The 27,798-nt window shown below is 36.7% G+C and overlaps 1 protein-coding gene across 2 annotated transcripts; it reads left to right on the top strand.

Annotated features, from left to right (window-relative positions):
- Positions 1-164: 164 nt before the first annotated feature.
- Positions 165-27,523, top strand: LOC129902780 (probable plastid-lipid-associated protein 4, chloroplastic). Of its 2 annotated transcripts, XM_055978179.1 has the most exons (6): positions 168-526; positions 790-903; positions 5,023-5,118; positions 14,810-14,884; positions 15,134-15,201; positions 27,212-27,523. In XM_055978179.1, exons 1-6 carry the CDS (start codon positions 239-241, stop codon positions 27,282-27,284), a joined length of 714 nt encoding a protein of 237 aa, XP_055834154.1. In that variant the 5' UTR covers positions 168-238; the 3' UTR covers positions 27,285-27,523. The 2 variants fall into 2 exon arrangements, with proteins under 2 accessions (XP_055834155.1, XP_055834154.1); XM_055978180.1 differs by lacking the exon at positions 790-903 and having other exon boundaries at positions 165-526.
- Positions 27,524-27,798: the final 275 nt, after the last annotated feature.

The following is a 27,798-nucleotide window of genomic DNA, read 5'->3' as shown; positions in this document are numbered from 1 at the left end:
CTAGTGACGAGAAGAAGACATAGTACAAGTAAGACATCTTTATTTATTTTTAGAGATATGAAAAATGCAATTTTCTACCATTATTTTTAGAGAGATATAAAAAGGCCATTCGGTTGATGTCAGTTCCTTGTAAAATTTGATAATTACCATATTTCTGATTTATTTTTCCGTTTAATTTAATAAATTAAGATGTTCCTTTCCTTTCCCTGTGAAGTAGAAACTCATTTGCACCATTCCCATGGCCTTATCCTCACTATCCCCTCCACCAACACATGTTGTTACTCATTCTTCAACCAAACTTTATCTCTCTTATTCCACATCTCTTTCTTTCCCTTCTATCCAAAATCCTCATAATACCAACACTTGTCCTCTCAATAAAAAATGGCAGACCAATGTTTCTTTCTTCCCTGCTTTCTTCAACAGGACCAAAGACCCTACACCCATTAAACAAGAGCTTCTTCAGGCCATTGCACCTCTTCATCGTGGCGCTGACGCCACTCCTCAAGACCAGCAAATAGTTGATCAGGTTTGCTTAATTCTCTCTCACTTTCTTTTACTCACTCCAAAAAGATTATATGTACACTTGTATACTATGTGATATTGGCTTTTCCATTTTGTTCTTAATTACATGCTGTTAACATGATAGGAAAATGTTATGAGTCAGGTTAGTAAGAGTTCCTAGCAAAGATGATCCATATAATTGGTTGTTTTATCTTCTGATGTTTTCTGAGAGGTTGTACACATCATGTTTCTTATAGTCTGTCATCCTTAACAATGTTATTTGATTAGATTGCTCGCAAACTTGAAGCTTGCAATCCAACAAAGGAGCCCCTCAAGTCAAGTCTTTTGAATGGGAAATGGGAACTTATATACACTACATCAAAGTCAATTTTACAGATTCAGGTGAAAACTATAACCATCATAAAATGTTTTACTGAATGTCATGAAAATTCTGCCTGTAGGTTCTTTAATGGAACTGTATACGTTGTTTAAATTCGAACCAACTGGGTAGATTTTTGAGTTTGTGAATGTCACGATCCAATCGTATATAGGCATTTTATGATCAACATAAGGGTCGATGAAGACAATCTTAAATGAGTTTGTGAGAATCTATACAATGCTTCAAAAGGAAATGGAAATCTGTACAGGAGATGGGGAAGGAAAATCAATACATACATCTATCGAGTCTATCAAAATTATAACAACTTTGGCTGCTTTGTAAGAATTGAAACATGGCTAGGTCACCAGAAAAATGCAATTCATTATACCAGAAGCAGTACAAACAAAGGATGGGGAGACATTGCCACCAAAATTCTTTGATTTCTGGGAAATCAGAGCAATCTCAGATTTAATCACATGTTGAGTCAGCTAGGCTTCCGCAATGGTCATCTTCTACCAAGGTTTTCCCCAATGAAACTCAAAATGGTAATGTTGCAGATCTGGATATGGAAAGCTCTCAAGTTCTAGCCAGAAGTTTGATCGGATGCTTCAACAACTCCTTTCATCATAGCCCCAATCCAGAAGGGGGTCAACTTTGGTGCTAATCAAGGAGGTTGGTGGTGGAATGGAAAAGTCCAAGGCAAAGTGGAAGCAAAGAAGGATGCATATACAAAGTTGGTGGAGTGCGTGGACGAGGAAGAGAAGCGACACTTAAGGAAGTCTATAAGACATGAAGACAAAAGCTAAGTTCGGTTACGACAGCTAAGATGGGAGCTTTCAAACACTTGTATGTCGAGCTAGGGGACAAAGGTGGGGATGCCAATTCCATTTCGCCGGATTGAAAGAGCCATCAATCACTATGATCTTTTTCTTAGAAAAGAAATTGCGTAAATTTTGCCTTTTTTGATTCTACTCTAGCGAGAGAGAAAAAGGCGTGTAACTTGGATCAAGTGAAGTGCATTATGGATAAGAAAGGCAAGGTGTTAGTGGAAAAGACCTCCATTAAAAAAAGATGGCAGACATGCTTCCACAAATTCTTACGGATAAAGACATTATGTTGGGTGATTTTGTGCACTCTGAAAGACTTCAGAACTTTGGGTATTGTAGGTGTTTTAGGATTGAGGAGGTTAAACGTGTTAGTAATAGGATGAGCAGGGGAAGAGCGATCAGACCTAATGAGATTCTGGTGGATTTTGGAAGAGCACAAATAAGACAGGTATGGAGTAGTTAATTGTATTATTTAATGCTATTTTTAAAACGGCAAAAATGGCCGACGAATGAAGGTGGGGTGCAATGGTTCAATTGTACAAAAACAAAGGCGATATCCAAACTGTAACAATTACAAGGGTATGAAATTGCTAAGCTACACTATGAAAGTTTGGAAGAGAGTAGTGAAGATGAGGGTGAGGAGAGGGTTGCCCATTTCTGAGAATCAATTCAAATTCATGTTGGGACGATCGACTACTGAAGCCATCCATCTTGTATAGAGACTGTTGGAGAAATATAGGGAAAGGAAGAGGGACCTACATATGATATTCATTAACCTTGAAAAGGCCTATGACAAAGTCTCGAGAGATGTCCTCTGGAGGTGCTTGGAGGTTAGAGGTGTCTCGATAATTTATATTAGAGCGATAAAAGACATACAATGGAGCCAAGATTCGGGTTAGAACAGTGGGAGGAGACTCAGAGTACTTTCAAGTTGAGATGGGGTTGCATCAGGGATCAGTTCTTAGCCCTTTTCGATTTTCTTTGGTGATCGATGAGTTGATGCGATTCTGGAGGAAGTTCCATGATGTATGCGGATGACATAGTACTGGTTGATGAGACACGAGATAGAGTTGATGCGAGGTTGAAGGTTTAGAGACAAACTCTGGAGTCCAAAGGTTTAGGTTGAGCAGGACCAAAATGGAGTATTTGGAGTGCAGATTCAGTGTTGTTTTGGATGAAGTAGACGTTAAAGACTTGAAGTTAGGCTTGCCGCACAAATCATTACCAAGAGAGAAAGTTTTAAGTATCTTAATTCGTAATCTAGGGTAGTGGATGACGTCACACATCACATTGGGGTGGTTGGATGGAATAGAGGTTTACCTTTGGAATCTTGTGTGCTAAAAATGTACCTCCTAAACTTAAAGTTAAGTTCTACAGAGTGGTCGTTAGACCGTTCTTGTTGTAAGGGGTGGAGCGCTGACTAGTCAAGAACTCACATGTTCAGAAGATGGATGTCGCGAAGATGAGGATGTTGAGATGGATGTGTGAGTATACTAAGAGCAACAAAATTAGGAATGAGGTTATCCAAGAGAAAGTGGGAGTGAGTTCAGAAGATGGATGTCGCGAAGATGAGGATGTTGAGATGGATGTGTGAGTATACTAAGAGCAACAAAATTAGGAATGAGGTTATCCAAGAGAAAGTGGGAGTGACCTCTGTGATGGCCAAGATGAGGGAAGTTAGACTGAGATGATTTGAGCATGTGAAGAGGAGGTGTGCAAACACCACAATAAGGAGGTGTGAGAGGTTGGTTGTAGGGGATACACGAATGGGTAGAGGTGGGCCAAAAAAGTATTAGGGAAAGCTGATTAGATAGGACATGACACAACTTCAAATATTACCGAGTACATGACACTAGATAGGAAGGAGTAGAGGTCGCGTATTGAGGTCGAAGGTTAGTAAGGGCAGAGTATTGTCTTGACTTCCGAAGGCTTAGGCTTGTTATTGCTTGTCGTAGTACTAGTCATACCCTTATAATTCTTGCCATATGTAGTTATTGTTTCTTTCTTGTAGACTTTTGCACTACTTTTCTTATTAACTGCTATGCTTTCTTCATTGTTTTCTTCTTCCTTTACCAAGGTTTGGTGCACTTGGGCCGAGGGTCTTTCGGAAACAGACTCTCTACCTCCATGAGATAGTGGTAAGGTCTGCATACACTCTATCCTCTCCAAACCCCAATTAGTGGGATTTCACTGGGTATGTTGTTTTATCCCAGCGTTTAATCAAAATCCTTGTCTAAAATAACCTCAAACTGAGCTTCCAATATCCAAAATGGGTGGTACAATGAAAGAAATCCAGAAAATCTGACTTTTATACTCGGGTGAACCTTCATCACGATCGTGACGTGCCCACACGCTTGCGTTACAGCTTGATCGAGACCCAACGCGATTATTACCGCGCTTTCGGAAAGGCCAAAAAGCCTAGACTTTGACCTTCTATTGACTCTACACAATTGCAGCAGGGGGGTCCGCAATCGTGATGCGCACCATTTTCCTTAACTGCGACCGCGATACCATTGCCTGTACCAGAAATCAGCATCAGCTGAAATGGAAAATTGTATGCGAAACCCCTTAGATCTCAACCTAAACTGTACCAACAAGTCCTAAAATATTAAACCAACTAGTAGGAAGTTTCAAAACATAAAATTGAACGCAAATACTCCAAACTAGGGGTTGGGTTATCACGTAAAATACTTGTTTGAGGTCCATTATTGATCACTTCTCTTTTGTAGAATTGCTTTATTCTCATGTACTGAACTGTCATCTTTATGAAGAGAGCATAAAGATCCTTCAGATCATTCTGAATTGGACCCTAGTTGGCCTAAGTAGTCACCAGACCAACTTGCCATTGTTACCATTTAATGGCATATGCAGTTACAAGAGAATATTATGGTTGTAGGATCATTATTCACCTATGACTGGTCATGCTATGTTCATTGCCAAGTATGACAGCTTATATTCATATTTATTGGCAGAAACTTAGTATCCCTTCTGTTAGCTGAAGCAATTTTACTTGTAACGGAAATTCCAGTTTTGTAATTGATGACTGGAATTAGTTCTCTCTTCTATTTTACGGTACAAGGAAGTCAATTTACTAGAGACAAGATTTCCTTGATGTAATTGGTATGTGATTGCGTGCTCAATTGCTAAGAAAGGTTAGGTAAAGGAAGAGGGTGAGATACCGAGTGCCTAGCACTTTCTAGTTCCCATATCACAGCTACTGATAATCAAGTAGCCAGTATTGTGTTGATGTTAGTCTTCTTGTTATTTCTAACAGTTATATAAATGGAGGCACTCATAGCTTAATATTTTGAACAGAGACCCAAGATTTTGCGATCTAGATTGAACTACCAAGCAATAAATGTAGATACACTTCGGGCTCAGAATATGGAAGGATGGCCCTTCTTCAACCAGGTATTTGATTTGGAATCAATTTTTTTGTTTTGTTTTAGACATACCCAACAATGTTATATTGAAATTCATTGAGAAGTTAACTCCCTTGTTACTTGTTAGTACTAGTAATCGTGGAAATACTCTCTATTTATGAGCTTGCAGCTTCAAACCGATAAATTGACTTCAGTATCCTTCCCCCTTTTTGGATTTTGTTTCTACGAAATGTCCTACTAAATGTCCAAAGGCTAGGAACTTGCAGTTTCTTTTTTTTTTTTCTTTCCTTTTCGTCTTTCAGACAAACATGAAACTAGAATTCATGGTTGAATTATGGGGAAAAGAGGAAAGAAATGTTTAGATTTCCTTTTGTAATTCAGATAGTGATACTTTAAATTTGATTTGCCCCTGAAGTTTGGTGATAGATCAAACCTCAAAGGGAAGTAACTTTTGTGTTTGAGCTGCCATTTCTGATATTTTCAGACTTTTAATTTAATTATCCCTAGATCGTTATGAGCAAAATTACTATAGTTAAATAATATAAAAGTTACTTTATTACTATGTCTAGGAGTACTTCCATATTCACAAGCACATAATTGCAAATTACATTGTGAAAGTATGAGACTGTAATTTCAGGATTTGAGATTTTTTAAATCTTAACTATGGCTCGGTTGTGTAACTATATATACATGCCCATCCTTTACCCCTTTTATCCCATAAAAGATGTTTGCACAATATAGTTAAATAAAAAATGGTAAAATAATAAGGGGTAATTAGTTGTTTTTTATTTTTTTACACTAATAATAAATAAGTTAAAAGATTTTTTGAAGATCAAACTAAGGGAGGTAAACGTAGTATTATAAACCACAAGGAAGGTTAGTGTGATGAGGCGAAACCTGAGGGGAGGTCTCTGAAGTTATTTCTAATATTTAATTTCATAACTTAATCTCAAATTGACATATAGCTAAAGTTTCAATGATTTTCTCTGGATAATATTTATACTATTTGAAAATTTTCTGAAAAGTGAAACGGAGAGCAAAATTATTTAAAAACTGCAAATTAAAGACCAAACTGATGTGTATTTATTGTGTAAGGTCCAGTCCATGAGTTTATGGAAGATGTTTTATTTTCCTTTGGTAAAAATTATCATGCCTTGGAGATGTGGCCAACCGGCCAAAATATTTGTTCACACTTTGTTGAAATTGACAAGCGGCCAAAAGATATCTTCACACACCTTTGTTGAAATTGGCAACCGTTCAAACGATATTTTCACACACCTTTGTTGAACCGACCAAAAAGATCTGTTCACATTAAAATATTGAAATTTCTACATTTGCTTATGTCATCAGTGACATAGGGAGGTTTTTTTATCTTCTTATAAATAGGACACTCTTGCTCATTTGTTAAATGACACCAAGATAGAGAGAAAAAAAATATTAGAGAACAAAGTGAGGTATACCATAGACTATAAGAAATAGTCTGTGAAGAAAAATAGAGTGTGAGAAATATTTTAGTAAGGTGGAAAACCAAAAGAGTGTTATTCCTTTTGAGTGTATTGTGGTCACTTTGAGTATTGTACTCGTGACTATCTAGTGTAAAGTTCCTTACTATAGTGATATCAGTTGCTCCTCTTGGCCCGTAGTTTTTTCCTTATTTAAAAGGGTTTTCCACGTAAATTCTTGGTGTCATTATTTTTCCATTTTAGTTCCGCTTTTTTGACCATATATATTTTTTTGTGTTAGTCCGTGTTTTCCCAACATATTGGTGGGTATACATTAGCTTCAACTTACTCTATTCTTGTAATTTCTAAGGTCCAAAATCCCAAAAGGACAAGTTTGGATGTTAAATAGTAAACAGACATTATTACGTTAGGGAGGAAAGTAAAAATGCACCAATATTTCAAATATGGAGGACTTCTAGTGTTCCATGTTAAAGGTGCTATGTCTAGTATTCAAGGATTAATGGTACTTTGTCAGAGTTCTCAGAATGCATTGAGAGGTCGAATTAAAAGATCCTCCTTTATTTGGAGGGTCTTACACTTGGAGAAGAGGTGAGAATCATCCAACTGCCTCCACAATTGATAGAATTATATATTCATCTCATTGGGAGGAGTTTGTTTACCCTTATTAAGCAGTCCACATTACCTAAATTGGGATCTGATCACAACCCAATCCTTTTGACTTGTGGAGATTTGAACTTCGAGAAATCTTACATCAATTTGAAAATTGATGGATGGGAGTTGTGAAGGCTTCAAGGAGAAGGTGATTCTGTGGTGGCCATCTAAGGGGCTCCAGAGTTTATGTTAGCTGAAAAGTTGAAACTTTTTTTAAAAAAACTGAAGGAATGGGGCAAGAATAGCACGAACAACTAGAAAGAACAGAAGGAAGAAATTTTGGACCAACTGACCATGTGGGAGACTATTCAAGAACAAAGAATGCTTACCAATGATGAGCTTGAACAGAAATCAAACCTAGCTGTCCTTATGAACAAGTGACTGAAAATGAAGAGATAGGGTGGAGACTAGAATACAGTGGCTGACACATGGGGATAGAACATCAAATACTTTCATAGGAAAGCTACTTCTCATGAATGATTCAGCTCTATAGATTCCTTGAAGGTAGATGGAAGCAATACCAATGATCCTTTTATTTTTAGATGAAGTAAGATGTTGTCATTGATATATGACAGCTGAAAGGTGCCAAATTACCAAAGCAGAAGCCAGTAGGCTTTTGAAGCAAAAATAACCTGTTAGCCCCTATTACAAAAAACCTATACCAGTACCATGGAGCTAACAAAGTCCAAAAAACTGTCCATGCTATTAACAGGAGTAAGAAAATTCCAGCTAAACAAAACAACTAAGCATCTAGCTTTCAGGGGTTGAGTTGGAGTTGATATCCCATCGAAACACCTACGGTTTCTTTCGTTCCACACAACCCAAAAGATGACTGGAGGAACCATTTCCCAGACCTTCTTGATGGTTTTGTCAACTCTCCAACAAATCCAGCTAGTGTAAGCTTCCTTTATGGTCCGAGGGAGGTTCCAAGATAGTCCAAAAATAGATAGGAAAAAATTCCAGATTTCAGAAGTAAGAGAGCAGTTAAGAAGTAAGTGATTGGCACTCTCTAGGTTTTGATGGCATAGATAACATCTGTTAACTAAAGCAATTTTCCTTTACAGAGGTTGTCTTGAGTTAAAATTGCTTCCCTGAGAGCTGTCCAGGTAAAGCAAGAGACTTTGAGTGGCATTTTGGTTCTCCAGATATGTTTCCAGGGACTTTTCTCAAGCACACCATTTTGAGAACACAACATTGTAACCTTCTTTGACTGTGAACTTCCCCATAAGAGCGTATCTGGTTCCTGATCTGTGAATGTGAAAGTCTCCAAAGTGGCTAGGAGAGTTATCAGATCAATGATCTCCCAGTCATTTAGGTTTCTTCTTAGGAAAGGTCTCCATATATTGTCCTCTCTATTTTGAGCCACAGATGAATCCTGGTTGCTAGCAATAAGGCATAAGCCAGGATAAGAGTCCTTAAGTGTTTCATTACCAATCCACCTATCTCTCCAGAATTTCACATTCAAACCATTTCCAACTTTAAAGTATATGTTCTGAAATAGGGCCTGATGGAAGCTGCTGATATGTTTCCAGGGGCCAACACCATGAGGATCTGTGCTATCCTTTGGACTCCACTGATTCTGAGCTCCAAATTTGGCAATAATGACCTTTTTCCAGTAACCTGCATCTGGTTGTCCATACGTCCACAACCTTTTCATTAGCAAGCTTTGATTATGTAGTTTAAGATTCCTGATGCCAAGTCCTCCAACAACTTTTGGTTGGGTGACAATGGGCCATTTCACCAAAGAGAATTTGTGAGTCTTGTTGCTGCTTTCCCACAAAATTTCCTTCTTAAACAGTTCAGTTGTTTTAAGACCGGGGCTGGCATAGGATATAATGACATAATGTAGGTTGGGATGCTGTCGAGCACACTACTTATCAAAGTCAATCTTCCCCCCCCATGGATGGGTACTGCATTTGCCATGTTGCAAGCCTTTTTTCCACTCTTTCTATCACTCCATTCCAGATTCCGGTGGATTTATAATTCACACCCAAAGGCAGCCCAAGGTATGTCGTGGGTAAGGCACCAATTCTGCAGCTTAGAGCTTTTGCTAATACCTACAAATTTTGAACGTCATTGACCGGATAGATAGTGCTCTTGAGCATGTTAATGTGAAGGCTTGTTAAAGCTTCATAGAGGAGTAGAATGAGGTTGAGATTTATGACTTGAGATCTCTCAGCATCGCAGAATATCAATGTGTCATCTGCGTATAGCAGATGTGTAACACTGATTGAGTCAATTGGGTTACTGCCCACCTAGAAACCTTTTATCCACTGAAGCTCCTTTGCTTTACATAGCATCTGAGTGAGACATTCCATTGTGAAAATGAAAAGGAAAGGGCAGAGAGGGTCCCCTTGCCTTAAGCCCTTACCAGGGGAGAAGAAACCTACAGGATTTCTATTAACCAGTACAGAGTATTTCACAGTTGAAATACAAAATTTTATCCACCTTATCCACCTAGCTCAAAATCCTATTTGTCTTAGGATTTCAATGAGGAAGGACCAACTCAATTGATCAAAAGCCTTTTCAATGTCTAATTTGCACAGTAGACCTGGTTCACCACTTTTGATTCTCCAATTCTGAACCTCATTAGCAATCAATGATGCATCTGTGATTTGTCTGTTCTTAAGGAAATCACTTTGTTGTTCTGATATCAGTTTGCCAATGACTCCCTTCGATCTCTCTGCTAGTGCTTTGGCCACAATCTTGTATACACTTCCTATTAGACTAATAGGTCTATAATCCCTAAGCTCTATTGCCCCCTTCTTTTTAGGGATGAGAACCATGAATGAGGCATTACAGGATTTTTCCATGTGGCAATTAAAGTGGAAGTGATTGATAGCCCCCATTAGATCTGCTTTGATGATGCTCCAGGCCTCTTGGAAAAAGACCATTGTGAATCCGTTGGGCCCTGGAGCCTTATCAGGAGCACAAGATTTTAGTGCTGCCAAAATTTCTGCCTCTTCAAAAGGTATCACCGGACCCTCTCTCTCTTCTGCTGATAAAGGGGTCAGGTTCTCGAAGGTTGCAGTTGGTCTCCATGCCTCCTCTGTATATAGTGCCTGATAATAATTCAAGATTTCCCCCTTTATTTTATCTTTGTTCTTATTGCTATCAAAAGCTTTTGCCAAAAGCTTACAAGGAAACAGAGGAATGGAGGCCAGAGCTACAAGTACAACTACAGAGGGATACATGCATCTGTCTGGACGAGCAGATAGAATTGCAGAGACCATTTAGGGAGGATGAGATTCTGGGCTGCAGCAATCTATGTGCTATGGAAAAATCCCCTGGAACTGATGGTTGTCCTATGTCATTCTATCTCACTTTATGGGATTTAATGAAAAAGTCCAGGGTATTCCAGAATTTCTATATCAGCCAAAAGAAAGAGAGAAGCTTCAATGTTACTTTTGTGGCACTTATTCCTAAGAAGGCAGGTGCATCTGAATTGAAAGACTTTAGATCAATAATCTTGATCACAGAAATGTATAAGGTGCTAGCAAAGATACTTGCAGAAAGGTTAAAAAAGGTAATGGATAATCTAGGTTCCTCAAAAAAATGGTAATGGAAAATCTAGTCAACAAAAATCAAATGACATTCATTAAAGGAGACAGCTAATGGATGTTGCTCTTATTGCAAGTGAATTTGTTGACTCAAGACTGAGAGGAAATGACCCTAGGGTAATGTGCAAGCTGGACATTGAAAAGACATATTGATCATGTAAACTAGAAGTTTATGTCGAACACTTCGAAACAAATGGGTTTTGGAGATTGATGGGTGGGTTGGACAGATTCTGCATCAAAACTGTCAGGAATTCTATACTTGTGAATGATGAACCAGTGGGATTTTTTCCACCAGAAAGGGGAATTATACTGGGTGATCCTCTGTCATCCTTACTGTTTATCCTGGCAATGGAAGGTTTTGATAGTTTGATGGGGATAGCTATACAAAAAAGCTGAATTAAAGGCTTCTAGATTAATGGAAACAATGTTGAATTTAAAGAAATTTGCCATTTATTATATGCAGATGACACAATCGTCTTCTGTGAACCCAAGGAAGAACATATAAGATTCATCAAAACAATTTTACTATTTTTTGAAGCTGTCACAGGTCTAAAAGTGAATTGGGGGAAAAACAATTTGTTCCCTATTAAGGAGGTGGCCAATATTCAGAGTCCGACAAATATTCTGGGTTGCAAAGTGGATAATATGCCCACAGTTTATTTGGGCATGCCTTTGGGTTATAGACACAAGTAGGGCTGAACACGAACCTAATCAGAAAACCCCCCCGACATTTATTTAGTTTGATTTGGTTTGGTTTTTAAATTTAAAAACCGACTATATTTGGTTTGGTTTTGATTTTAAGTCTAAAAAACCGAAAAAAACTGACTTTATATATACATATTTTAAAAATTAAATTTGTATATATATGTGTGTGTATTTTAATTTTTTTATGAAAAAATTACAATTTATATTGGGTTTTTATACTCTTGATCTTGGGCCATGCTTTTGAATTATACTAGATTGGGTCAAAATATTTTGATGGACTATTCTTGGCAATACTATTTCAACTAAGTTTAAATTCAAATAGTGACTACAAGGTGTTTTAAAAACCGACAAAAACCGACAAAAACCGAATAGTAAAAATCCATATAGTTTGGTTTGGTTTGGTTTGACAATTTGAATAACCGACTCAATTGGTTTGGTTATTTTTTAAATAAAAACCGATCCAAACCGAACCGTGATCACCCCTAGACACAAGGATGTGGAGATATGAGAAAACATAGTGGAGAAGACAGAAACGAGATTAGCCAGATGGAAGGGACAATATTTATCACTAGGGGGCCGGCACATTTTAATAAACTCAGTGCTAGATGCTCTTCCAACTTATGTTATGTCACTATTCCTATTACATTCAAAGGTGTTGAAGAAATTGGACAAAGAAGAGATTTTCTTTGGCAAGGATGCAAAAAGATTAAAGGTTACAACCTATTTAAATGGGAGATAACTCTGAATAGCAAAGATAGATGAGGCCTGGACATTAGAAATTTGAGGAAGCAGAGCAATAGCTTGTTGATGAAGTGGTTGTGGAGGTATAGTGAGGAGGAGAAAGCACTGTGAAAGGCCATGATCAAATGCAGATAAGGAGAAGATGGAAACTAGAGCAACAATGCCAACACTGACACTTATGGAGTGGGGATATGGAGAACTACAAGAAATATGTGACCAGAACTAAAGGTCAATCTGCACATAAAGGTGGGAGATAGTAAGAGAACTAAATTTTGGATGGATCTTTGGATTAATCAGTTGCCTTTGAAGGACTATTATCCAGATCTGTTCTTATTAAGCAACAACCCAGAGGCATGTATTAATGAATGTTGGACAGCACAAGGTTGGAACCTAACCTTTAGAAGATTTTTGAATGATTGAGAAGTGGAGAGAGTTGCCAAACTGTTAGAAAAAATAGGGGTTTTCCAGGCACCAACAGTGAACCTAATTCTGTGAGATGGTCACACAGTGAGGATGGAGTCTTCACTGTTGGCAGAATATAAGATGGAGAGTCTCCAACAGGGCAACAATCAGCAAAACCTGTGGAGAAAGGTATGGGAAAATTCAACACCAGCCAAAGTTAAATGTTTTACTTTGCTGGTTGTTAGAAGGGCATGTTTGACACATGAAGTTCTAAAGAAGAAAGGAATTATCATAGTATCTTGGTGTTCACTATGTGGGAATACAGAGGATACCAACAACCATCTATTCTTGCACTGCAGCTTCACATCATAAATCTGGGCCATATTCCTGAACAATTCAGATATTAAGTGGACCATGCCTGAACACTCTGCAGTTTTATTTAGTTGCTGGATTGGGACAGGGGGTAGTAAGAGACAAAAGACATGGCGGAGTTTGATTCCACATTGCATATGGTGGACAGTTTGGACAGAAAGAAACAGTAGAAATTTTGAGAATATTTCCAATTTGATTCATAAGGTTTAATGGAATTGTATTGTATCTTTATTTTTTTGGTATATTTAATTGGGACTTGAGGATTACCAAGTTAAAAATATAAAATGAAAAAATTAGGCCTAGAGGTTTCAGAATAGTTTTAGAATTCTTGGATTCTTGTTAATATTTTTTTTTTCAGTTTTGAAGGTCCCCAACATCTCCTTAATGCTGAAGAATACAACATTACGATTTTCCAAAAAAGAAAAAGGATGTCTTTGAGTTTAAAGTCAAAGTTAAGAGGCTATTTTTGGCCTTTACTCCTATTTCTTATAAGAAGAGTAATATATAGACAACAAAAAAGGTTAATAGGTCTTGGAGAATGAGATAAACAGACCTATTGAGTCTTGGATAGAATGAGGGACTTTGACTAAGTCAAAGATGATTAAGTGAGTTGGATGCTGATTATAATTTTTAAAATGTTGGGGAACAAATTCCTTCTAAAAAAAAATGTTGGGGAACAAATAGTAACATCGAAATATTTTCACTTACATAGTCAAATTTAAATTTCCTCTCTTCTCTCTTTCTTCTCTCCTTCGCCCTCTTTTTCTTCCTTTTCTTCTCCTTGCTTAAATCCTTCGCATTTTTTTTCTTTGGCTTCTTATTTTTCATCTTCCTCCTTCCTTTTCTTCATCTAACGTCTGTCTTCTTTTTCTTCTTTCTGATTTGATTGTGAAGATTTGGGAAAAAAAGTTTTAAGATCACGGAGGAATTTTGCAGTCCATCAAAAAATAATAGAATTGTTTCAGTAACTGAGAAACGTTGTTTAAACAACTGAGTTATGTAAGCAACCCTGGTCGTTTGGTTCAAACAAACTGAAGGTGTTTAAACATTAGAGAGATGTTTAAACATTTGGAGAAATGTTCTAAACATCCTCAGTTGTTTAGTTAAAACAATGAGGAAAATTTTAAGCATCAACTAGTTGTTTGGAGAGATGTTTAAACATCTGCTAGCTGTATGAAAAGATGTTCAAACATCTACCAGTTGTTTGAAGATGGTGGTGGAGATGGAGGAAATGGCGGTGGTTGCGGAAGTGGAAGAGAGGCGATGGTGGAAGAGGGGGACGATGGGGCTGAGGGGGAAGAGTAGTGGCGGTTTTCTGTAAATAAGAATATGGATTTTTAAGATACCTGTCATTAGCACTAATTAAAAAATGTCCCTTCTACCTACTTTTTAAGATTTGGGTCTTTGAAACTTAATTAATGTTTCAAAAATCCCTAATAAGTCAAAGGACAAACTATTAATTCTTTAAAATTTCGATTGTACTGTTCCAAACTGTTCGTGTTCTATTAAGATGAATCTGAAGTTCAGTTAGACCCCCCCCCCCCCTCGACTCCCCCAATCTCTTTCCTACATAAGGGTTAAGAGCACCCTTCATATCATAGTGACTTAACCTTTGTCCAGTTGAAAACGATAACACAATGGTATATTTCCTTGCACATTTGCTCTATAGAAGAGAGAAAGCATATTAATTAACTAGAAAGCAAATACAAAAGTTAAATGATTGTTGCCCAAGCAAAATATGTACATATATCTTGTCATTTCTTTCTTTCTTTAGTAGCATCTTTCCAAATTTACCATTTACATCTTCAATCAATGTGTGCTGAAGGTTACTGCAGATTTGACTCCTCTGAATGCAGAAAAGGTGGCAGTAAAGTTTGATTATTTCAAAATTGCTGGACTAGTAAGTTCCACATCCTTTACTCATCATTTTACTACAAAGGGGTTATTTTGCTTGTAATGCATTCTATACACTTAACTGTTTTAAATACAGAAAGATGAGCTGCTAATGTAACTTCATGACAGCTTGTGAGGGTTTACATAACATGAGAATACAAATATGGATCAGTGTTTTTATAATCATTTTTCTAAACATTTTGTTTTCTCTCAATGTATCCTAACGTACTTCGGTCTCGTCGTTGATGGCTGACAGATACCTATTAAAGCTCCTGGAAGAGCTCGAGGTGAGCTTGAAATTACTTACTTGGATGAAGAATTGAGGTGAGTTTATGTATTGTGTTGTAATTCATGTATTCTTGAGTCTTTAGATGCCGAGGCTTAATTTTGTTAAAATGATATGTCTATAACATCATAACTGGTTTCTTGGTTGCATGTGTTTGCTGCGTCACATAGTACATAGTTTTGTAAAATAAAATCAATATTATTAAACAAAATTTTGAGTAAATATTATAAGGCATGAAACATTGGCAGTCATAGCTTATGTTGCTCAAATTAATATTTAAATTAGTTTCTTTCAGAAACAGTCTCTCTACCTCGGAGAGGTAGTGATGAGGACTACGTACACTCTATCCTCCCCAGACCCCAGTTTGTGGGATTTCACTAGGTGTGTTGTTGTTGACATATTAAAAAAAAGTTGTATGGTCTAGTAGAATACTTCATATATAATAAGAATTGTATAATTGAAGTCTTTCAAATATTAATTTTTACAAATTTTAATAGCAATGTTTCAGTGTGAATGTGCTTTGGAGTGATGATAAATATTGGTCGAATATGTCAACTTTTCATCAGTTTGAATTTGCATTTTCTCCCCCTTCAAAAGGCACATCCAGTTCTGCTAAAGTGGTGATGTAATGCATTGGCGTGATGCTGACGTGTATATTCATTACTGTAAAGTGTTTTCTTGTTCATTTCCCTTTTTCTTTTTCTTTTTCTTATCCTACATTTCATTCTTTTTTTCTTACTCTCTGCTACTTCCACCTTATCTCTCCCTTTTTTCTTCATTTTTTTTTCTTTTTTCTTATTCAATTTATTCTCTTTTCCATTTCTTCTTTTCTAAAATCAAATTAGCAGAAACCTTCCTGAAGACTGTTATATGGAGTAATAGAAACTTAGTAATTATAAATTTTTTCCTCAATAATTTAGAAATTAAGAAATCAAGAGAATTGAACATTTTTTCCTCTATAATTTTAAAAAACATCAGTTCATGGAGTTAAAATGGCTTGTTATATGGAGAAATATTTTGTATACATTTGTGTTAAAATGTGTATATATTTTTAAGATTGACCCTTTCTTGTTATAAGGTGGATTATAAACTCAAGAAGGGTAAAGAGCAGCTCTTTCTTGATCAACAACAACAACAACATACCCAGTGAAATCCCACAAGCGGGGTCTGGGGAGGGGAGGATGTATGCAGACCTTACCACTACCTCATGGAGGTAGAGAGTCTGTTTCCAAAAGACCTCGGCTCAAAAGTCACAATTCCAAGTACGAGAAAAAAACAATATATATAGCATAATAAAAAATAAAATAACTAATAAAAATAAATATAAATAAATAAAAATAAAAATAAAGTGCAATGCAAAATTTACAAGACAAGAACAATAACTATAGCTATAACGATAGCAAAGTACTGCGATAATCAAAGGTAATAGCAACACAACTATAAAGGCACTCCTAGACCTACGACCACCCTAAACCGACACACGACAAGACACCATTCTATCCCTACTAGCCTTTTATCCTAATCTGCGACCTCCACTTTTTTCTATCTAAGGTCATGTCCTTGGTGATATGGAGTAGTGCCATATCTTGTCTAATCACCTCGCTCCAATACTTTTTCGGTCTATCCCTATCCCTCCGCATAGCCCACAAATCCAACCGCTCGCACCTCCTAATTGGGGCATCGACACCCCTCCTCTGCACATGCCCAAACCATCTCAGTCTCGTTTCTCTCATCTTGTTGACCACAGATGCCACTCCCACCTTCTCCCGAATAACCTCATTCTTGATCTTATCACTCCTAGTGTGTCCACACATCCGTCTCAGCATCCTCATCTCTGCAACATGCATTTTCTGAACATGAGAGTTCTTTACTGGCCAACAATCCACTCTATATAACAACGCTGGTCTAACTACCATTTTATAGAACTTACCTTTAAGTTTAGGTGGTACTTTCTTATCACACAGGACTCCAAAGGCTAGCCTCCATTTCAACCATGCTGTCCCAATGCGGTGTGTGACATCATCATCGATGTTCCCACTATTCTGGATGATGGATCCAATATATTTAAAGTTTTTTGTCTTGAGGATAGGTTGGGTGGCAAACCTCACTTCCCTTCCCTCTTCATCCATCGTAACATTAAATTTGCACTCCAAGTATTCTGTTTTGGTCCTACTCAATCTGAACTCTTTGGACTCCAGCGTTTGTCTCCAAATCTCCAACCTATCATTAACTCCGTCCCAAGTCTCATCAATCAAAATTATGTCGTCCGCAAATAGCATACACCATGGAACCTCCTCCTGAATAGACCATGTCAGCTCATCCATCACCAAGGAAAAAAGAAAAGGGCTCAGCACAGATCCTTGATATAGTCCCACCTCAACAACTCTTTCTTGATCAGTAAAGAAAAAATTATTCAACAACAATAACATACCTAGTGAAATCCCTCGAGTACAGAGAAATTTATTCATGCGAGTAAAAATTAGGGACAATTTCAAATATATACAATAAACTAATTAGTTTACAACAATATAACCATGCTTTATTTATATAAAAAATAGTCAAAATCATAGAAAATATACAATGACTATACAATATAGCTTGCCAAAAATTATAGAAAGTATACACTGACTATACAATATAGATTACTTATACATGAGCTATACACTGAATATACATTATGATACACTCTATACATAAAATATACATCGAATATACATGAATATACAGTGAATGACCATTTTTTTGGTAATTAAAATGACCGAATGTCCATCTACTGTTTATCCCTAAAAATTAAATATAGATTGTGACATAATACAAAGAATGAAGACATATCAATTAATGGAGCAATAGAAACTGAAAAGGCAAAATAATAAATATAGCATTTTCGAAATGAATCTATTTCCACAACAATGCACAATCTATATAGATAAGGAAATTCAGAGTTGCACTTTTGGATGAATTCAGAATTTGGACACTAGCTTCTTTTCTTATATTCTTTTAATGATTTTTGTTAGAATAGGAACAGGTGTACACAATCGTTCTTTGAATAGGAATAGGAATAAGAATAGTATATAGTATCCTACTTGGTAAATGATTGTATATAGTGTCTATAAATAGGGTCTGTGTAATAATGTAAATCCACAATTCAATATCATTGTTTTCATATATTTCTCACATAGTATCAGAGCATTGATGAGAAGATTCCAGGGAAGAAACAAGTCATCGTGCGTCAATTTCCGGTGGCTGTTGGGACTGATTTGTGTCATCTTTTATTCTATGGGCTGTTGTGCGAAAACCAACACCATCCTGAGGCTTGGAAAGCTCAGGCGATCGAACCTCAGCCAGAACCATCGGAAAATATCACCCACGTGCTCTCACGCGTAGATCGGAGTTGATAGTTTCTGGCGAGATCTGGATCACGCGCTAGTGTGTGACAACTGTTTCGGTGGATTTTTCTTTTGTTGGGATCATCCAGCCATTCCGACCAGACCCGTACATTTTTTGGACCAAATCTGATTGCCGGAATTAGGGTTCCGGCGACAAACAAGTTTTCGGCGAATTTCTGGCAAGATCTGGATTTTCGACAGCCAAATCTCTGTAATCAAGTGTTTCTTGCTGTTTTCAAGACAAATTTCGCATAATCTTTTTGGTTCCAAAAATATGGGGATTGGAAGTTCGAACCCGATAATCACTTTAGAACCATTTATGGGAAGTTCAAACTATTTAGCTTGGCTTCTTTGGTTGAGTTGTGGTGCAAGGGTCAAGGTGTCCAAGATTACTTAACGAACAATGCTTATGTGGTAGATGAAAAGGCAAAGGCCAGTCAGGAATATGCAAAAGTCAAAGCACAATGGGAGAAAGTGGATGCTCAATTATGTAGTCTCCTATGGTGCTCTATGATTCCAAATTGATGCCCTTGTTTCGTCCATTCCAGACATATTATACAGTTTGAGAAAAGGCTTGTGCTTTATACACTAATGATATATTATGATGTGATATCTCAGATGACCTACTTAAAGAAATAAGAATCCGACATGTCAACTTACTTGGGACATGTATAGGCAGTCATGGAGGAATTTGAGACATTGATGCCAGTCACTATGAACGTGAAAAAACAACAAGAACACATGCAAACATTGTTTCTAGTTCTTACACTCGTTGGACTTCCTACTGACCATAATTTGGTGCATGATCAAAATTTAGCTAGTCTTATAGTTCCTACAATTGATGGACTATTTTCTCGTCTACTTCGTCTTGCTGCACCTCCCAGTCACAAAATAGTTTATCACTCCTGTTGACTCCTCTGTTCTCTCATCTCAAACCATAGAAAAACGAACATCAGTCTATGGAGATTTGGTGGTGAAGAGGGTGTTCTTGGAAACCTCGATCCAAGTGTAGTCATTGTCATAAACTTGGACACACTCGTGACATATATTATATTTTGCATGGTTCACCACCCAGTTATGATCCTGTTTCTCTAAAGGAATATAATGAGTTCCTTCGGAATCGCACAAGTAAGCAGACATCTCAACAAGTAGCATCTGATGCTTCGCCTAATCAACCATCCAATAATGCTCATATTGCTTAGATAGAATATGATGAGTTCCTTCAGTATCGAGCAAGTAAGCAAACACCTCCATAAATAGTTTCGGTTGCACAACTTGATGTTTCTGTTGCGGGTATTCTTTTGCTTGTGTTTCACAGTCTAGTACTCTTGGATCATGGGTCATGGGCTCAAGCGCTTCTGATCATATCTCTAGTAATAAATCACTTTTTTCCGATATTGTTTATTCACAATCTCTTCCTGCTATTACTTTAGCTCATGGGATCCAAACAAAACCAAACGGGGTTGGAAAACCCAAACCTTTATCTTCTGTCACTCTAATCTCTGTTCTTTAAGTCCCTGGTTCTCCTTTTATTCTGTCATTCGTTAGTCGTTTGACGCGTGCCCTACATTCTGGCATAACTTTTTTTTGATGATTTTTTTCTCATGCAGGACTGTAGTATGGGATATGTGATTGGCATAGGACATGAATCACAAGGCCCTTACTATCTTACCACTTCAAATTCCTTCACAATATGCTCTATTATAGATATCTTCTAGATTTTATTCACAAACGTTTGAGACATTCGAGTCTATCCAAGCTGCAAAAGATGGTGCCTAGTATGTCTAGTTTATCCACATTAGATTGTGAGTCGTGTCAACTTGGGAAACACACTCGTGCTACATTTTCACGTAGTACTGAGGGTCATTCAGAGAATATTTTTTATTAGTTCATTCTGATATTTGGGGTCTTAGTAGAGTCATTTCAACCTTAGGATTTCGCTATTTTGTTAGTTTCATTGATGATTATTCAAGACGCCCTTGGATTTTCTGAATGAAAGATTATTTGGAGTTATTTTCTATATTCAAAAGTTTCTTTGCTAAAATACAAAATCAGTTTAGTGTTTCTATTTGTACTTTTCATGGTGATAATGCCTTACAATACTTGTCCTCCCAATTTCAGGAGGTTATGACTTACCAAGGAATTATTCACTAGACATCTCTTTCGTACACCCCTCAACAAAACGGTTTATCAGAAAGGAAGAATAGGCATCTCATTGAGACCACTCACTCTCTTCTCATTGAATCCCATGTTCTGCCGCCTTTTTGGGGAGATGCAGTCCTTGCGTCTTGTTATTTAATTAATAAAATGCCCTCATCTTCTATTCAAAATCAGGTTCCACATTCCATACGGTTTCCTCAATTACATCTCTACTCTATCCCCCTCATGTCTTTAGGAGCACATGCTTTGTGCATAACTTAGCCCCAGGGAAAGATAAATAGCCCCTTGTGCCGTCAAATGTGTCTTTCTTGGTTACTCTCGAGTTCAAAAAGGGTATCGTTATTTTTCACTTGATTTTCACCAATACCTTATGTTTGCAATCTCAACCTTACGATACATCTTCTGATCATCCTGATTTTATCTTAGGTCTTACCCATACCTCAAGCCTTACTTGTACCGATTTTTGAGGAATCTACGGTTACTTCTACATCTCCAGTTGTAGTCCACCACTCTTGACTTATCATCGTCATCCGCGTCTAGCACTAGACCCAGATAATTCATGTCATGCACCGGACCTTGCTCCTACTGCGGACTTGCCTCCTCCTAGCCAACCGGTTGCACTTCAAAAAGGTATATGATCCACTCGAAATGCTACCCACATTATACTTTCTTGAGTTATCATCGTTTGTCTTTACCACACTTTGCCTTTGTATCATCTTTGTCCTCTATCTCCATTCTTGAAACTACAGGTGAAGCATTTTCTCATTCTGGATGGAGGCAGGCTATGATTGATTTGATATCTGCTATACATACAAGTGGTACTTGGGAGCTTGTTTCCCTTCCTGCAGGTAAATCTACTGTTGGTTGCCGTTGGGTTTATGTAGTCAAAATTGGCCCAGACGGTCAGGTTGATCGGTTAAGGTTCACCTTGTTTCCAAAGGGTATACTCAGATATTTGGGCTAGATTATAGTGACACTTTCGTTCCCGTGGCGAAGATAGCATCTGTCCGTCTTTTCTATCTATGACTGCCATTTGTCATTGGCCTCTTCATCAGTTGGACATGAAGAATGCTTTTTTGCATGGTGATCTTGAGGAAGAAGTCAATATGGAGCATCCACCAGGTTTTGTTGCTCGGGGGAGTCTCGTAGCCTTGTATGTCGATTGTGTAGGTCACTCTCTATGGTTTGAAACAGTCTCCTCGAGCTTGGTTTGGGAAGTTCAGCATAATAATTCAATAGTTTGGCATGACTCGTAATGAAGCTGATCACTCTGTGTTTTATCGACATTTGCACCAAATCTATGCATTTATTTGGTTGTTTACGTAGATGATATTGTTATCACCGGTAATGATCAAAATGGTATCACTAATTTGAAGCAAGATCTCCTTCAACATTTCTAGACTAAAGACCTCGGCAGACTGAAGTATTTTCTAGGTATTGAAGTTTCTCAGTCTAAATCAAGTATTGTTATTTCTCAACGCAAGTATGCCTTAGACATTCTTGTGGAGATAGGAATAATGGGATGTAGATTCATTGACACTCCTATGGATCTGAATGTTAAACTCCTTCCAGGACAGGGGGAGCCACTTAGTATTTCTGAAAGGTATAGATGACTGGTTGGAAAGTTAAATTATCTCGAAGTGACTAGACCTGACATCTCTTTTCTTGTGAGTGTTGTAAGTCAGTTTATGACTTTCCCTTGTGATAGTCATTGGGATGCAGTTATTCGTATTTTGTGATATATAAAGTCATCTCTTGGTAAAGGATACTCTTCGAGGATCAAGGACATGAGCATATCACCGGATATACAAACGCTGATTAAGCAGGATCACTCTTTGATGACGTTCTACATCTGGATATTGTGTTTTAGTAGGAGGTAATTTAGTGTCGTGGAAGAGGAAGAAACAGAGCAGTTGCTCGATCTAGTGCAAAAGCAGAATATCGAGCAACGATTGTAGCAACTTGTGAGTTAGTTTGGATCAAACAGTCGCTGAGCAAACTAAAATTTGTAGAAATCAATCATAAGGAACTTGTGTGTGATAATCAAGCAGCCCTTCACATCGCATCAAATCGAGTGTTTCATGAGAGGACTAAGCACATTGAAATTGATTGTCACTTTGTCAGAGAGTAGATACTCTCAGGAGATATTGTTACAAAATTTGTGAAGTCAAGTGATCAACTTGTAGATATTTTCACTAAGTCCTTCATCGGACCTCGTATTAATTACATTTGCAACAAGCTAGGTACATATGATTTGTATGCACCACCTTGAGGGGGAGTGTTAGAATAGGAATAGGTGTACACAATCCTACTTAGAATAAGAATAGTATATAGTCTCCTACTTGGCAAATGATTGTATTATAGTTTCTATAAATAGGGTCTTTGTATAATAACGTAAATACACGATTCAATAACATTTTTCTCCTATATTTTTCATAGTTTTACAAATATTAGTGCAAGCAGTGAGCCTAAACACTTACTCAAATTCCAGAAAAAAAAATCTCACATTATTTCATGCATAGAACCAAGTTATATATCAACAACAACAACATACCTAGTAAAGTCTCACTAAGTGGGGAACCAAGTTATATATCAGTTAATAAAATCTCAATACAAGTATATACAATCTTTATATTCATGTCATTTTTAATCATAACATGCATACAACATAAAATACGAAGTATATTTTCTAAGATTTTCTACCCTAATAATATAAATAATTAATTACATAAATTTCAAAAAAGATAGATAATCAAACAGTAATTAGTAAAGTAACCAGAACCCATAAAATCTTTGCAATATGTGATGTCTAGTTCAAAAATTGCTTTCGAACTTTTTAGAATCAATTGACTTCACACTACTTGAAACACAATGCTATCTATTATATTTAAAAACAAGGACGTTCCAAATTATGATTATTGGCGGCAACTGCATCATTTCAAAACTATATTGGAGAAGCGAAACATCGAATCAGAGTCGCTGGATTAACAGGGGAATTTCTTAATTCATTGTTATGTTGCTGCAAATACTTTTTGTCAGATTTTTGTGGAATCTCTCTCCTGTTAGTAACCAAAAGAAATAATCTTGGTTTAGTTTCATCTCTGAAGATATTTCAGCGCCTTTTTAATAGTCCAAGGGGTAAAGACTTGTAGCATAGGCATGAACGGTATAATGTTGTTTTCCTCAAACTTGGGATTCAGAGGTTGAATTGCCGTTTTCCATAGTCACGAGTCTACATTGATACAGAGGATTCTTTCAGAGGGATGGAAACCACTATGGAATTCAGCAAATAACTTAGAGAAATTGGAGGAATTAACAGACAACATGTAGATACAATACGCACATATACTTCGAAATGGCAATCTACTAGCGAAAGCACTAGCCAATCAGGATGAAGTGTCCAATAAATAACCCAGTTCTTGGAATATTAGTACATGAAAACATATGTGAAAAAATGACGTGAGAGAGTGATGATAAAAACCAACCATTGGTGTTTCATTGAGGAAAAATCAAGATCATGGAGCAACAAACTGATTATCTAGATAATCAGTGATTGAAGTAGGAAAGAAAGAAGTAATTGAAGAATAACATTGCTTCCCTCGACGATTTGCTTGGGGCACATTTATAACCTTCATTTCTTGAGCAAATGAACCTAGGTCCTAACCACATTTCAAAACCCAAAACCATTATTATCCATATTTTTGGCAGTGTTGTAGGCTAATGAGATTATTTATTTGGGTTGGGACTTTATGAATTAAAGGATGTATATCTCTGTGTTGTAATATGATTGACTTTGAAGAGTTCTCAATATGGATGGTGTCATCAAGTTCTTATTGAAACCCTTGAACCGTGTTTATGTTAGTGTAGCCCAAGTGACCATGCACTTGATATTGCTCTACTCACATCTACTATATATTATTGCTTTTCGATGATGCCAAAAAGGGGAAGATTAAATTGTATTTGATTGTATAACTGAATAACTTTGATGATCATTGATGAAGAAAGAACCTAGTTCCTGACGTACATGCTGGAAACAACTGATGAAAGAAGTAGGTTCCTATGCAGAGTTATGATTGAACCTGATCTTTGAGCAAGAAACATATGGATATAATCAGTTTCACAAAACCTAGCCACCTATTGGATTGCGATGAGTGGAAGATTAGTCTCATGGAAGACTTAGTTAAGAGCACACATCTTACTAAGTCATGATGATCAATATGAAGTTGGTTCTTAGTGGGGAAAATTGCAACTGAGTGCACTTGTGACTACACTGATTGAGTTATGTTTTGTTATGGGTTTGGCATCATTAAAAAGGGAAATATTGTTGAGGCATTGAGCCAAGAGTCATTAGTTAAGAGCTACATGAGCCAGGGAGACCTATGTAAACTAGAGAACTATTTACTAAGCTAACATTATGATGTTTTGATGATAAACAAATGATAATCAAAAGTAACAAAACACATAAGAACCAGATCTCATACATATCTCAAATAGGGACTTGATAGTGATTATGACACTGAACTACTATTGAAGAACCAATTTCTTAACATGTCTACTACAAGAGGTGCTACTAAGAGTACACTACAAACGTGAAGGAATGAGGTCCATAGTAGACTGGAAGAAGACAGTTGATCAAGGCAAAAACAGTAACCAAGAAGTGGAGAAGAATTCCTTGAGGAATTAGGATTACGACTAACCCAATGATGTAATGAGCAAGAAGAATATGGAAACATTACTATTATTTGAATACTTGGAAAAAGCTTCGAAATAGGAGAAGGAAAACAGTGGCCAAATGAATGAAGGAAAGAACCAAGTCAAACTAGGATTAAAATTTTGATTTCTTGATCTAATCCATGTTGAATTGGGAAATCAAGATGCGACCATCTACGTCTATATAAAGAGTCTCATTGATTCGTTTGAAGACATTCACACAAAGAGAGAAGTGAGCATACAAAGGAAATATCAATTGTGTCTTCGTGTGTGAGAGAGTCAACTGGAAACATTGTAAATAATTTGTTCCCATCAAGTTTTATTCATAATAGTTCTTGTTGTCTAGTTGATCCGGTATGCTTTAAATTGGAAACCTTTTCATTCCTAGTGATTTATATTAGGTTGTTTTTTAATTGTAAGTGCTTACTTGACTGACTAGATTTGTTGAATAAGTTAGCTACAATCAGGTGTATTCTAGAGGGGGGAAATGTGCTATAGTAGTTAGCTCCTTGATTGGTTGCAACCTAAAACTTGTAATCCAAATTAAGTGGTAATTTGAGGGAGAGAGACCATGGTTTTCGACTCCTGGGAGTGGAGTTTTCCACATAAAATCCTTGCATTGCCCTACTTTATGTCACACTTCTTGTGTAGTTGCTGAAGAACCAGATTCTTTAGTACATAGATGACAACACAAAATAACACTTCATGTACTAGTGATAGTACCTTGTTTTTAGGAATTTGAGCTTCTGAACAATGAGCAATTAAGCCGATTTAGTGACTCTGTAATCAACTATGCTTCGTGAGATGAATTTGATACTGCAGTTCAAGGTTATCTTCAACTAACTCTGTTCTGCATAACATGTTTACTGAACGAATTTGTTTGATCAGAAATTGATTACTACCATCAAATATTAGTACAATTTCTTAGGGGTGTGATAAATGGCGGTTTGGACTTAAGTTGGGCAGATCAAGATGTGCTAAATTAATAAATGGGTCAATGCCCAATCCTATTCAAAATTTACTTGAGCTAAGATAAGTTAAATAATGAGTAATAGTTCAACCCGTTCCAACTTTTATTCTTCCTTTTTAGGGGTATTAATAAACATTCTCAACCAGTATATCCAATTAACTTTTCATACATATGACACAAATTATAAATTTATACAAGTCCTTTGTCTCTAGATAGTTGAGCATAATAGCGCAACTAAAAAAAAAAAAGCTTCCAAAGAATATATCCTGATATTTACATGGAAGATTATTGTTTTGAAAAAACTTGGGGAGTTTTTAGGTTCGTGCTTTTTGCCTCCTCATAATTCTCTGTATTGTAATAGCTTCCCGTACTTTACTTTTTTCATAATTATCCGTCCATGATGTAAATGCTCATTCGATTTGAATCCTGAAATCACTAAATAGAGAAACAATTAATAACAAAAAAAAAGAAGTTACCACAGCTACCGATTTGCCATTCTCAAAAAATTAATAAGCTACCCATTTGAAAATTTCAAAAAGAAAGACAAAAGAAACAAATAACAAGAAGCTGTCATTATGATTAAGTACATAGCTACTTACTTATAATCAGCAGCATCCAAAGGTCATCATCTCCAATGGGTTGCCAATACCATTGTAGTAGACCAAACAACTTAGGCTATTATGGCACGCAAGATATCTCTTCATAAACTGATGTTTGAAGCCAAACTGTGGATTGGTTTAATTTGGTTTGGTTTTTCAATTTAATCAAATTAATGCACACCCCTACTCGTACCATTGTAATTCTTTATCTTATTTTTGACAGGGTATCAAGAGGTGATCTTGGCAACTTGTTCATTTTGAAAATGGTTGACCCTTCTTACAAGGTCCCTACTTGAGATGGTACTATCAACTTTACTCTCCTCAGGGAAGTGTTACTAATTAGTGTCACATCTGATATCATTCTAAGTCTGTGCAAATGATTCGCAAGTTTTCCCCCCTCCAATTTAAGTCTACAAAATTGCATTAAAAAAGTGAGTAATTTCAAATCTGTGTACATGCAAATTTATCACAATTTCTTGTCATAATCAACATGAGCTAGTATTGTGTACAAAAAAGCACATTTTTCTTCTCTTCATGTACTTAATGTTTTTATGAGAGCACTTGTATTTCTTCTTCACTTAGGTTTTTTCTTCTTCTTACTAATGACTACGAATTATTTTAAAATAAGTTAAATTTCTTGAAATGCTTATGATATTAAAATATACAAAGGCATTGAATAAAAACATCAAGCAGAGTGCATGGACCTGAAAAGAAAGAACAAAAATAAATAAATCCTATTACGTGTTTATTGGTAGTGAATCTTTCTTTAGGAGCATGGACCAAAACCAAAATAATCAAGAAATCAACACA

Source organism: Solanum dulcamara, chromosome 9, assembly GCF_947179165.1.
Source record: "Solanum dulcamara chromosome 9, daSolDulc1.2, whole genome shotgun sequence".
Classification (NCBI taxonomy): domain Eukaryota; kingdom Viridiplantae; phylum Streptophyta; class Magnoliopsida; order Solanales; family Solanaceae; genus Solanum; species Solanum dulcamara.
Note: the sequence above shows the minus strand (reverse complement) of the source record. Positions and strands in the feature narration are given on the sequence as shown.

What these genes read in the sequence shown, in the direction of transcription:
- LOC129902780 (XM_055978179.1), top strand. Translation starts at nt 239, where the DNA reads ATGGCCTTATCCTCACTATCCCCTCCACCAACACATGTTGTTACTCAT. An exon ending in ACCAGCAAATAGTTGATCAG is followed by an intron (nt 527 to 789) that starts GTTTGCTTAATT and finishes TTATTTGATTAG; the next exon opens with ATTGCTCGCAAACTTGAAGC. An exon ending in AGTCAATTTTACAGATTCAG is followed by an intron (nt 904 to 5,022) that starts GTGAAAACTATA and finishes TATTTTGAACAG; the next exon opens with AGACCCAAGATTTTGCGATC.